General features: G+C 48.2%; 7 protein-coding genes across 7 annotated transcripts; 3 read left to right on the top strand and 4 right to left on the bottom strand.

Moving 5' to 3' along the window:
- Positions 1-2: 2 nt before the first annotated feature.
- Positions 3-958, top strand: F4822DRAFT_431696 (soluble epoxide hydrolase; the record flags this gene model as incomplete). The annotated part of the gene is made up of 2 exons (XM_051461518.1): positions 3-436; positions 487-958. The coding sequence occupies 2 exons, from the start codon at positions 3-5 to the stop codon at positions 956-958; spliced, it is 906 nt and encodes a 301-aa protein (XP_051312602.1).
- A 298-nt stretch (positions 959-1,256) lies between these two features.
- Positions 1,257-2,386, top strand: F4822DRAFT_327211 (uncharacterized protein). The gene is made up of 3 exons (XM_051455570.1): positions 1,257-1,851; positions 1,911-2,127; positions 2,188-2,386. Exons 1-3 carry the CDS (start codon positions 1,555-1,557, stop codon positions 2,241-2,243), a joined length of 570 nt encoding a protein of 189 aa, XP_051312601.1. The 5' UTR covers positions 1,257-1,554; the 3' UTR covers positions 2,244-2,386.
- On the bottom strand, positions 2,365-5,384 carry F4822DRAFT_411329 (uncharacterized protein). Its single transcript, XM_051458849.1, has 2 exons — positions 2,704-5,384; positions 2,365-2,654 (listed from the first exon to the last, which is right to left on the bottom strand). Exons 1-2 carry the CDS (start codon positions 4,785-4,787, stop codon positions 2,534-2,536), a joined length of 2,205 nt encoding a protein of 734 aa, XP_051312600.1. The 5' UTR covers positions 4,788-5,384; the 3' UTR covers positions 2,365-2,533.
- Positions 5,385-6,290: 906 nt separating this feature from the next.
- Positions 6,291-7,218, bottom strand: F4822DRAFT_431693 (uncharacterized protein; the record flags this gene model as incomplete). The annotated part of the gene is made up of 2 exons (XM_051461517.1): positions 6,291-6,536; positions 6,616-7,218. 2 exons carry the CDS (start codon positions 7,216-7,218, stop codon positions 6,291-6,293), a joined length of 849 nt encoding a protein of 282 aa, XP_051312599.1.
- A 99-nt stretch (positions 7,219-7,317) lies between these two features.
- On the bottom strand, positions 7,318-9,458 carry F4822DRAFT_327386 (uncharacterized protein). The gene has a single exon (XM_051455572.1). It carries the CDS (start codon positions 9,014-9,016, stop codon positions 7,583-7,585), a length of 1,434 nt encoding a protein of 477 aa, XP_051312598.1. The 5' UTR covers positions 9,017-9,458; the 3' UTR covers positions 7,318-7,582.
- Positions 9,388-11,554, bottom strand: F4822DRAFT_327262 (Tim44-domain-containing protein). The gene is made up of 2 exons (XM_051455571.1): positions 10,489-11,554; positions 9,388-10,434 (listed from the first exon to the last, which is right to left on the bottom strand). The coding sequence occupies exons 1-2, from the start codon at positions 11,445-11,447 to the stop codon at positions 9,759-9,761; spliced, it is 1,635 nt and encodes a 544-aa protein (XP_051312597.1). The 5' UTR covers positions 11,448-11,554; the 3' UTR covers positions 9,388-9,758.
- A 133-nt stretch (positions 11,555-11,687) lies between these two features.
- Positions 11,688-12,737, top strand: F4822DRAFT_411326 (translational machinery component). Its single transcript, XM_051458848.1, has one exon. It carries the CDS (start codon positions 11,919-11,921, stop codon positions 12,636-12,638), a length of 720 nt encoding a protein of 239 aa, XP_051312596.1. The 5' UTR covers positions 11,688-11,918; the 3' UTR covers positions 12,639-12,737.
- Positions 12,738-12,748: the final 11 nt, after the last annotated feature.

The following is a 12,748-nucleotide window of genomic DNA, read 5'->3' as shown; positions in this document are numbered from 1 at the left end:
AAATGGATTATAACAACTGGAAACATCGAGCGATAGAAGTGGAGCCCTCGTTACGAATCGCATATATCGATTGCCCATCCCAAACCAAAAGACCAGAACGAGGCGTTATATTGCTTATACACGGGTTTCCTCAAACATCATACCAATTCCGCCATGTAATTGGTCCTTTCTCAAGGGCGGGATACCGCGTGCTAGTCCCTGACTACCGCGGTGCGGGGGGCTCTTCTAAACCCGTTACTGGATTTACTAAAGCCATTATGGCACGCGACCTCGTCCGTCTACTCACCGCGCTTGAGATCCATGAGCCGGTTCACGTTATCGGCCATGATATAGGCGGCATGATTGCATTCGCGATGGCGGCGAAACATCCATCGCGTGTAGCGAGTGTCAATTGGGGAGAATGCCCTTTGCCGGGGACCTCTGTGCATACAGAAGAGTGAGTAGATGCAATTCCTCAGAAGTTGATTGATGCTAATCCGTAACTAGTCGCACCACGCACGCGGTCCAGCAGTTCCACTTTATCTTCCACAGTGTGCCGGACTTACCTCTAGCACTGGTAGCGGGCCGCGAGCGCATCTACCTATCCCACTTTTTCCAAAAACTCGCCTACAACACTGCAGCAATCAAAGAGGAAGACCTCGACCACTACGTCCGGTGTTATGAACAGCCAGGAGCTATGAGATGTGCCTTCGAAGTGTATCGCGCATTCGAGCAAGACGCTAAAGAGTGCGAGGAGTGGATATCATCATATGGAAAGCTCAGTCTCCCAGCTCTTTGCATGAGCGGGGATCAGAGCAGACATCTAGACGACGCTGCGAAAATGTTCGCCGAGGTGCACCAAAGGGGAACGTATGAGGTCGTTGCTATCCCGGAATCGGGACATTACATCGCGGAGGAGAATCCCGAAATGTTTGTTGCGGAGGCGTTGAGGTTCATTGAAACGGCGACTGTCGGATAGAAGTAAGCCATAATAAGTCAACCGCTGTATAGAGCTATGTACCAGTCTGCATGGCAGTAATCGGTGGCCCCTGGTACTGGTTTTGTCCGGTCGAAGGCTGTACGCTGGAACAAAAGTCCGCCTTCCCGTCCCGTGTCTTTGGACTGCGATCTAGCCATTTGAAGGCTCAATTTTGATCCCACAATCCTTATTATAAGGCTCCAAAGTAGCGTAGCGTTACCTAATTCATAAGCGTTCGGCTCTGTGGCGTTCAGCTGAGGACCTTCCTATTAGCGATAACCAATGAAGGGGTAATCCTACTGTTATCGGTCAATAAATGGCTGGTTGCTGAAAAGATAGCTCTTTTTTCCCGTCTAATTGTGCATTTAACCCTCGCGTCATGCAGGTAAGCTTCATCGAGTATGAAGGTCCAATGCTGTTGCATAGCGACATTGACGATACAACCTTCCTGTCCAATGTTATGCACTACCTCGTATTAAGTCTTGGCAGGAGCCGACGACTTGCTAATAGAGGCTTCTCGAGTAAGTTTATATAATGCACCCCTGATGCCATTGATACTGCAATAGATATTATAATCCAACAAAAAAAAAGGTATAATGGCTAAGATGTACGGAGTTGTTACCTGGGCCATCCTCACCGTTACCGCCGTCACAGCGTGTGACCTACCTGGTGGAACACTATCAAACAACATAACCGAGAGCTTCTCGCTCCAGGTACAGAATGCTTCATTCCCAGATATCCATAATCATTACCTGAACATATGGGATTGGGGCGGCGGCGACCAGCATCTCTTCGTTAGCCCTGCAGGAAACTCTACGAGTGAGCTCACGCTCGTCGACGGAGTGATCACTTTACCTTGGGATCCACCGCGTCGCGCAGTTATCAATGGAGAGGTACCACTCATTACCACCTCAAATTCGAATCTTTTCGCTAATCAGGAGGGGATATTTAGTATGAGGTGAAAGATAATACGACTAAGATGTTCATGACTGAACGAGGCGATCCACGCGCCATCTTTGACGTGGTATATGGATGTAATCCCGATACGGACGCCGTGCAAGTACAACTAGCTTTCAAGTCCCGGGGGGATGAAGAGATTGGAGGAAACATCGGCGTTCGTCCATTCAATGGGGATTATGACTTTCGCTGGACGCCTGCGGGAAACACTGGTGAGACATTCTCTAAGAATGCATTGAATAGATGGGCCTACTTTTGCTGACTTATCCAAGCTTATGATCCTGATCGGCCATGGACGAAAGTAACCTTGGTAGTGGTTCATCCTTGAGATATTCCGAGATGAACCTGGATAGGCGATTAGACTAATGGAAGAGAAGCGTTATGCGTCTCCTTGAAATGATATAACATGGTTCATATTAACAGTCTTCATATCTCATGAAAATGCTAAACCCGACGTATTGGTATTTACCGTGATTAGATGCAAATCGTAAAAGTCGTAGATTTCGTAAAGGTTTCTGGTCCTCAACCTACCACCAGATCATAAATGACATATAAATACAATCTAAATATTCGGAAATTTCAATCGAAATAGCCTTCACGGGTATAATTAACACTATTTTACACCCATTGACGTTGTTTGGAAAAATGCTTCGGAGTCTTGCCCCTCGGAGGGGCCATATCTGTGAGTGATGCTGCGACGAGTGGGTCGACGAAGGCATAACCGCTGCGTGATCGAAAACTATACTTGTAAGCTAATTCAACACTTAAGGGATAGTTGGTTCTCTTACCTTTGGAGGCTCGTTAAGTCATGAGCCCCAATTGGGATTGGAGGGCTTAACGACTTGTGATTCTTGCAGAACCTCGTACCTCCCACGCTCTTCAACCTGCAATTTGGTCTGCTGCATTTATGCTCGATGCAATAATCGCTCCCAAGTTCCGCTTGACCAGTACAGGATGTGGATGCCTGGCAAGAGTGGTCGGGACAGTATGATCCTCCCGAAAGTCGGGCAAACCCACAGCCCATTTCTCCGCACGTATGATCTTCACAGTAACTGCTCCTCTTCCAGCGAGGCTCAAGGCAGATCGACGATCCCCATGAGCAAGCATGGTGGCCACAAAGGCTCCCTTCGATTACACTTGCTCTGACGCATCCATGTTTAGTACAAGTATGGCTTTGACAATAATCGCCGGACTTTATAGGCGCATTCAAACAAGAATGACTCCAATGACAGGCATGTATGGCGCAAAGTCCGTAGAATCCTTTACACATCTCATAGCAGCCGTGCTGCGTACAAGTATGTAATACACAATACAATTGATCCGGACCACTACGACCTTGCATACATCCCGCATCCCAAGCACATACGTGATCTTTGCAGAAACCACCATCACCACCGCGTTCCACACAATCAGGGTGTGTACAGGAGTGTCGTATACAATAACGGCCGCTATCAACCGGACGTTCCGTACAGCCTCGCTTAGCGCAGACATGATTTCTGCAAAAGGAGCTGTTGGGAACACATGGATCCAGACAAGACTCTCGATGGCATTTATGTACCACGCAGCATCCTAGGTTCAGCGTTCTCGGTGATGTGCAGCCATCAAGGAAGGGGCAGATGTGCTCCTCGCAGTATGTTCTGTTACGAACAACTGGGGCATAGCAGCCCTCTTGATGGCATGTATGGTCTTTGCAGCATTGGTGTTCTCTCTCTCCCTGTTCGTCACCCCAGAATCGTGAGTTTTGGCACGTGCGTCGTTGGCACCCGTGCTCAGCGCAGAATGTAGCTTTTGAGCTCCTCTGAAGACAGCCCTGCTCAGCGCATGTATGGTTGCGACAATATTCGCTAACGTTTTCATCAACTAGATGCACGCCCTCAAGACATTCCCCAGCCGAACAAGTGTGATCGCTGCAATACCCATCTCGTCGAAGTGCAGGTTCAACACATCCGACCCATTGACAAACGTGTCGTGGACACCATGGCGACCCACCAGCGCGCGTCTCTGGGCATTTGGTTTCCCGACACTTATGTCGGCGACAGAATCCACTCTCAGGAATGCAAGGTCTTTCGCACACCCGACATTTGTGTGAAGCACAATGGCGGAAGCCATCAACTTGGCCATTTACGCATCCCTTCGTAACGCATTTATGTGCGCCACAATATTGACTCTTATCAAACCTCCTTCCACTACAATCCGCCACTGTACATTCGTGTCGCGTACATAAACTGCTGCCACCATTCCGTCTCGCCCCTCGACACCGATCAACTTCGCATTTATGTTCGACACAGAATTCGCTCGATTTAGCAAAGGGGCGGGTACAGCCCTCGGTGCGACACCGGTGCTTAGAGCAATATCGCGATGCGGACTCGCGGCGGCTAGGACACCGCTGAACACGGCACGTATGTGTCGTACAGAATTGATAGCCCTCTTCGGGGCTAGGAAAATGACAACCCTCCAATTCACAAGTATGGCGTGCACAGTAGCTTGAAGGACCAGCCCTAGAGCCCTCACAACCTCGCCAGCGACATTCGTGAGAAGTACAATACCGTTTACCACGTCCCTTTTCCCGGCGATTGACACAGCCGGCTACGCTACATTCGTGTTTCCTGCAGTAATGACTTGCAACTGTTACCGTCCGGTAGCAAAATGTTGATTGGCAACGCGGACTACCTGCACCAGCGGGATTTGAAGCTTCATCCGGGATGCCGTGGTTTAAAGTAGTCCGAGTATGGTCTGGTTGCTGGTAGGGATGCGTTTGTTGTTGGGCTGCTTCGAGCACATCGTACTCTGAATATGCCGGGGGTGGGGTTTCAGGCCGCCGCATGCGACGCCGTGGAATTGGTATCGGTGCGCGTCGGGATGCTGAAGCCATTTGATGTTGATGTACACCCGGAATTTGCGGCTCTTCGGGTACTTAGTTTATAATAGGATCATAAAAAGACGAGAGAAAAATTAAGCCGAGTTCCGACCAAGAAGAACCTGGCGTGAGCGTAAGCCAGAGTAGTGGAGTTTTCCATCTCCTCCTAAGAGCAATTGCTCGACATTCACAGCTCAGAGCCCATATTTTGGAGAACTCAGACATATCCATTCATTGCCTGCATGAGAGTGGTCCTTGATAGGCTAGCTGCAGGCTCCTTTTTGTCGTGGGGTGCCCCGAATTCGGTTGGTTGATGATGAGATGTTTATTGTGAGGCGCGTGCATACCAGCCTATAGGAGTTCTTCTTGAGAGCCACTTAGATCTTGATGTTTAAGTGAAGCATACCTACTCCTACCCTCGGCGCTTATGTTTTCTCTCCCCATGAGTAGCAATAAGCGGCATATTAATTAAAAACATATGATCAGTAAGAAATGCAGTTGTTCAAGAACAAATTAGAGACACGATCAATTCCTCCATTGGGTACATGATAGACGGCATTATTGAAATAGCCTTGTCACCCTGTACTTAACGAAGATGTTGTAGTGGGAAAGATTCTGAGCGGTGGAAAGCCGAAGACCAATAATTTAAGCTGTCTCATGATGACTCAGCATCAAAGTTTCGATCTTGGTCACATCGGAGATCGGAGTTAATGAAATTCCTGACCTTCTCACAATCTCTCAACTTCTCAAACTCTATATCCCTAGAAGCTTCACCCTAACACTTATCCATAAAATAAACTGCAGTGGCCATCTTACTACCAAACGCAGACGGAAGTTACGGTTCGGAACTGCAAAAGATTTACCCCTCTACCCGTTCAGGAACTGGGTGGTCTGCGCTCAACCCACAACAAACCGAGCCATCAAGCTTGGTATATAAATCAAAGCAGCAGTAAAATATATCACGTACGACCATAGGATCTGGAAAATTCGGGATCCCGTCCGCTCTCCCATAGACAAGCCAGATACCGCCGAACTAGTACCTGGGTCGGTGACGACCAGGGAATCCTCGGTGTTGTACGGTTTTTATTCATTTTTGCCTTTTTTTCCTGCTCTTTTTAGACTATTGGTGGGTTGGCGGCATCGTCTAGCGTTGATGAATCGGGTTGGATACTTTTGTCAAGAGTGGCGTTGATCCCTGCGTGCCGACAAGCTTCTAAAATTCTAGCGAAGCGCGATACCATCAAATTAGGGTGAATATTAGGTAGCGCAATTATTGGTATGGGATTCCGAGTTGAATTGGGTCGGCGAGCCTGGCCCTTTGGTTGGAAAATAGAGGAGGTTAGGGGATCACAGACTAGTAAGTGTTATTACGTCCGTACACATTATCCAACACTGTTCAAGCTCTAGCGTTCCGCGTAGGTATTATAGGAATTCATACATATCCAATGAGTATATACTCCGGTCCACGGTTCGCTGCACTTCAAGAGAGTGTCTATCAACAGATCCAACCACCCTGAGCTATTCAAACCAGCACTGGGCAGCTTCATCACTAGCCACCGGCCCGGTGACATTCTCCGGATCAAATCGTGTCTTCCAGTAATAGCTATCACCCTCAGCCGTCTTCACCCTCTCAAACCCCTTAATGAAAGACCGGTCCACCGCCTCGCATAGAAATATGGAGTAATTATCATCGACGATAACCTCTGTCTCTTCGTCAACGTGTTCTCCTATAAACCCTATCACAGTCTCTAACTGTCCGACCCACTGTGCAAACAAGAATTAGCAACACTTCATCGGGCTCAAGGCGTAACTCTCATGAGATAAGAGGGGAAAGGCTACCTACCTTCAGCCACCCGTAGCGACTATTTGAAATAGGTAACTTTAGCACACACTCAAGCGATGCCAACCCGCCAACTAATGCACTCCAAGACACCGCATCCTCGGCAGCGGGGCGAAAGAAATATCTCTCCTCATCGAGTGAGATTACCTGATACATCCAATACGTAGTCACCGCCACAATCTTCAGATAACGAACACGGCGCAGGTTTCTCTCGCCCACCGCGAACAACCGCCGGAACTTCTCACGCGACTCTAAAACCATTCGGAACGTGTTGCGTCCGTAGAGGATATCTAGAGCTTCCTCACTTGCTTGTTTGCAAGCCCGAAGAATGTTGGTATAGGGGCGGAGTTTCGCGTCGTAGTGTGCGCATATGTAGTTTTTGCCGCAGCAATCGGGCGCCCCCTCTTCCTTAAGGCGTTGGAGCTTCCGCCACGTAGTGGTAAAATATAGTCGTACGACCTGAACTGGCTTTGGCTGCACGAGCAAGTAGCTATATACCTCGTTACGGAGTTCTAGAGGTAGGTCGAAGAACCTAAAGACACCATTACCATTCTCATGACTGGTGTTTTGGGTTGGTAAATTCGCCCTTACCTCAACTTCGTCCATTGTAGTTTTGATGATCCCACGATGTGCGGGTAAATTGTTGGAGACCCAGCGCAAATGCAAGTCATGTGTAGGTTTCAAGGCATTCAGTGGGAATGAAAATCAGATATCGATATATAGATATAGATAACCTATATATAGTATCTTCATTCTTGACTCACTCCCCGTTGTATGTGTGAAAGGGGCGGAGGCTAAGCTTTTTCTAATATCTTGGCGCCTTGGTTCTGACACCAACACGAAGTTCTAGCCAACGTTGATTCGACAACATCAATCTCAGCCAGGAGTTGTCAATCACAAATTTAAAATAAGACATAAGAAAAAAAAAGTTATCCATGGTATCATTACTTCAAGAATATCAGTCATCGCCTCATGTCACGTTTCCCACAGATCTTTGCCTTCTCAATTCCTCAACAGCCTCCTCCCCAAACAATTCCCGCAAATCCTTCATATGCTCCTTAGCCAATTTCGACGGCTTGTAATCTTCAAAAGCCATACTCCATACGCGTTTCGCTTCATCATTACTCGTATCAATCGCGCTTACTCTACCCGCATGTTGCGCAAGCATAGGGTACGCGCTTATTCTCGCTAAGCCATGATCCCACGCGAAGTTCTTGGGAAGCATATCACTTCTCCCCGGAGATTCGCGTTTGGAAGCCGTCATCATGAAATCTGCTAGTTTTCCTGCGTGCTCGCGATTATACACGAGCGCTTGGTTGCAGCATCCGAAGAACTCTTCGCGCACGCCCGGCGGCGATCCGATGAGCGCCGCTTTCCCAGATGCATAAAATAACCAAATGAAGAGCGGGACCGCAAGTCCGCAGACGACTAATAAGGTCCACCCATCTATATGCCGCGATATATGACGCGGTAGCTGCCTTCGTACCAGAAGCAGGACGGCTAAGAGTGGGATGGCTACCATAACCGAGAGGATATGAACGTTGTTGCTTTTGAATCCAGGTCCACCACTCCATCCGAAACTTCGCTCTTGATTAAAGAGACGCAAGTAAAGCCATGTGTTTGGTACGCCGGGTTCAATCTTGCCCTTTTGAGGGACCTGGCGCTTGGGGTCTTTCATCATCGTCTCGATGATTTGTAGATTTTTCAGGGTCCTAGCCGCCCATCCCTCAGCCAGAAGGATATCTTCCTCAAAAAGCGCGATATACGGCGCATTGGTGGTCTTAACGCATCGGTCTAGCGCATACGCGTAATCGAATACAGTCTTCCTCTCTAGCGCGTGCTTATTCTGGCGATCCTTGGAGAACAACGCAAGTTCGCGAATTTTCTGTTCCTGTTGATGTGGTGGAAGCGTAGAGTTATATGTGAATATCTCGTCGGTGATATCGGCATCCATCAATTTCGTGTAACTGTGATGCTGGGACTCGGGGTCGGGCACATCGGCGAAGAACACTTTTAAATGTGTAGCCTCCCTCTCAAACCGCGTCATGTTTGCTAGAAACGATCCTAGAGCACCATCGACATATTGTCGTTTTATCATATCTCGCCCTACCGTGATAAATACGGCGCAAATTGATGGATTCATACTGGCCTTCCCTATTTGTCGTCGCACCGAGTCAGGATTCGCTATCGCGGCATCGATGAATTCGTCTGCCTGCGCTTGGCGCGTAGCCGAGTAAAATCGGTCGAAGCCATGTTCTTCGGAAAAGAATATGGAGAGGGGATCGCGGTAGAAGTAAAGTGAGCCGTATATCGAGTATAGAAACACGAAAATCACGAGCAGAACTAAGGTGCGAATGCCAGGCTGGCTGAGAAGGTCGCTCGCGCTGCGAGAACGGCAAATCATTGAGCTGGTTGTCGTATTACCGCTCGATCATTATGGTGTTGAACAACATCTAACCGTGAACACGGTTGTACGATGAACTGGGGAAGAAATTGGCATGTCAGCATGCCTATCAAATATTTGGAGGCTAGGAAGAAGCATAAAAGCAAAAATTTATCAATAAGGTCGCAACATCGATATCCTATACGAAATATGATCCGGGGTAACGATCTGCGCTCCTTCTAGTTTAAGATGGCTGGATGGGATGACAGGGGTGTTCAATGGGTCGGGACCTGTGTATTATATAAGCTAAGAAAGCTTATCTAAAGCTTGTATCACTGCTTTTCTATTTTTAGGATGGTACCTGGATACTTCTCACTTCATACACACACTACAGAGGGAGTACACTACAGTACTCCCTCTGAAGCTGACTCCTATGTTATGTATTAAAGCTAATTCGAGACACCAGTGAATATGGAGCATTGTTGTTTTACTTCTTTTTGATTATTGTATCATGGAATTTTTTTCCCTAGACTTAATGCACATCGCAATTTTCATGCGTTACCATATATGCACCTTTTGTCTATCATACAATGCCGCCCTCCAACGCCTTACTCGCCTTAATCCAAGGCTACCAATATCGGAGTGGTGTGGTGAAACCGCCTACTACGGCCTCTAATTTGCCGTCTTTTAGTCGGTAATATACAGTATTATAACATAAATATCGTAGCGTCGGCAACGTATCGTAAATGGTCAAACGTTCGCTTTATATGTAATCCCTTCCGCTCTTTTGCATTTCGATCAGTCTCCAGCCCCTTGTCTCTGGGTTGTTAACATCCTCGGGAGTTCGAGTGATGCCGATAGCGTATGTGACAAGTTGAACCTTATCTTCCATACCAGCAGCAAGTTCATTTGACTTGGCGTTTCGGTAAACGTGGACTTCTTGTGTTCGGCAGGTAATAATGAAGACCGGGATCTCGCCTGGTTCGAGCATACGGGCTTTTAGGATATCTACATGCCGTATGTCGAGAATTCGGCCGTCCGACTTTAACCCAGCCTGAAGGTATTGTTTAGTTAAAGCTTCGTATACAGAGTACTGAGCGGCTGAGAGCCAAAGCTTCAAAGTCTCTGTATCACCTTTTACGTAAGCGTCGAGTACCTCGGGTAAAATGTACTCTCTAAGCTCTTGTAAGAACGGCTCGATCTGGAAGTTAGGATCCATAGAGCGGAACTTCCTAATAACCATCGCGGTTTCGTTTTCCGCAAAGAAGCCAGCGACGCGGTCGGTAATACTTCGCGCTGTCGTTATTAAGGGATTCTCGGACTCGTTATATACCTCCTTCATATTGAAAAGCCCTTGAACAAATTTGTTCTGGTCTCGGAAATCCCGCCAGGCCTCCTTCCAAGCAGCATCTTTGTGCAGTGTGATATTTGTCCCGGCACTATACAGCATTAGTATACAACCTTATAGAGAAAAGCCCTCATTTTAGACTTACTTGGGATCTTCGACCATGTCTTCCGCCTTGCCGTGAATAGACTGAGCTTGTTTCTCTCGTAGTTCCCTGGCTTTTCTTCGTTCTTCCTTTTCAACCCAGCCACCATACCTAGAGCTGCTGCCATCATCAATGACGTTCTTGACATTCTTGTATGCCTCGGTTTCTCTTATTGGCTTCGTGGCTTTGTCGATGATATCGCCGGTCAGATTCGCTCCTTTTCGGACGCCTTTCATTACCGGCGTCTCCCATGTCCATGCGGCGCCCTTCCCGACCGCAGTGGCCGAGGTTTTCAATACCTTTCCGGCCGTCGACGAAACTGCGCCAGTGGTATTTTCGTATGCTTGTCTTGCGCGACGAACGGATTCGCTCTCGGTAAATGAGTGGGCTGAATCGGCGAGCTGTTTTGTTGACTCGTTCCACTCCTTCGAAGCTTTGAACTCAGTCTGCATAGTCTCCATGAACACCTGCCATGGTGTCTTATCACCGTGGGGCGGTGGAGGAGGCAAGTCTTCCTTTTTCTCCTCTTTACCCCCCTCCTTGCCTTCCTCCTCTTGTTTCTTAGCTTCTTCTTCCGAGCCAGCCTTTGCTTCTGACTCTGCGCCTGAAGCGGCCTTCTCAGAGTCTTCTTTCGGCTCCGTAGGCTTGGGATCTGGCTTGGCGGATTGCGCGGATTGTTGGGGTTGTTCTTGAAGCCATTGCCTCGTCTGGTGGAAGTTGCGCAACTGTAAGGTAGCTATGGTTTCGGGGACGAAGGGCGACCGGACGGAAGAGAGGTATACTGAGGGGAGTTGAGTAGAGGTGAGTGGCGTTACATTGCCAGTAGGAAATTTGAAGATTTCGGCGCTCGACAGTAACCGTCGGTAGGCTGGAGATCTGCCACAGGAAGATGCGACAAGCGCAGGCGACCTCAAGAAGGCCGACGAGGGTGCGCTCCTCGTAACCTGTCTTAACGAGGCCATTTCGTAATATGAGAAGACCTTGGTCCTCTCCAACTTTTGAGAAACTTGAAAAAAAGAAATGGAGACCAGCGAGGAATTTCTTCGCAACTAATGGAGGAAGGCGGGCGAATCCGGCAGTTTAGAAAAATTACCTAATCTAGGGGACCGTGAAGTATTTCGTACCTTTATTCAACGAGGATATATGCGGGGTCTAACCCCAAAAAGCGGCAACATCTAGTAGTATCCAATTAAAACCTGGAATGACAAGTCAGATCCATAATAATAGATTTCGCTCGGTCCGAGATGCGACTTTGATGCCGTCCCCATCAAAAATTCGATGTTTATCAACCGCAAGAATAAAACGGCCACCTCAATGTCCGACAATTGAGGTCAAAATCAACGTCAATAGTGCTCGTGTAGTACATATTCGTATTTTGAATCGGATACAAACGGCAGCGGGAATCGAATAAACAAACTTCTCATGCTCCTGCAATGAGTAGACCAGCAAGTCGCCTATTGGCGGCTACTCGTGCCCATATCTCCTACAACCAACCTACCCGCCAGTGCATCCGACCCTTCTCCCAAACATGTATCCGACAAGCAGAGCCTGAACGCCCGCAAGGGTCTCTCCTCGGTACCATTACACGAACATCAAAGCCGCCTCAATCGGCAGGACCACCGCGATCCGGGTCCCAATCTGGGTCCCAATCCGGAGAGGGTATGGCGGCATTACAACGAATCCTAGCACAAGATAGTCTCGCAAAGGCACGGAACCAACCCACACACGATCAGGTTCTAGGAGAAGAGAACAAGGCCGAGGAGGATTGGGGTCCAGCATTTGAGCCCTTCCACTTCCACGTATTTGCGCACAGGCACAACACACACATCACCGTAACCAAACCAAACCGCGGCGCCATCATTTCCATGTCGGCCGGTAATCTCGGCTTCAGTAACTCCAAGCGCGGTACTTATGATGCGGCCTATCAATTAACGGCTTACGTCATAGACAAGCTGCACCAGGGTAACTGGCACAAGAAGATGACGACTTTAGAGGTGGTGTTGCGGGGTTTCGGATCTGGGCGCGAGGCCGCAACTAAGATTTTGTTGGGTACGGAAGGTCGTATGTTGAGGCATAAGATCACCAAGGTATCAGACGGTACGAGACTTAAGTTTGGTGGTACGAGGAGTCGCAAGCCTAGAAGATTGGGTTAAAAGAATGAATTCGGAACGAAAAAAAGAACTAATGGTCAAAATAAAGAGCCAGTGTATATCAAATATCATTGCCATGTACAATGTACAATATCACGCAGTAGTTCATTGTG

This window comes from Hypoxylon trugodes (assembly GCF_022578975.1).
Source record: "Hypoxylon trugodes strain CBS 135444 unplaced genomic scaffold F4822scaffold_7, whole genome shotgun sequence".
NCBI lineage: Eukaryota > Fungi > Ascomycota > Sordariomycetes > Xylariales > Hypoxylaceae > Hypoxylon > Hypoxylon trugodes.
Note: the sequence above shows the minus strand (reverse complement) of the source record. Positions and strands in the feature narration are given on the sequence as shown.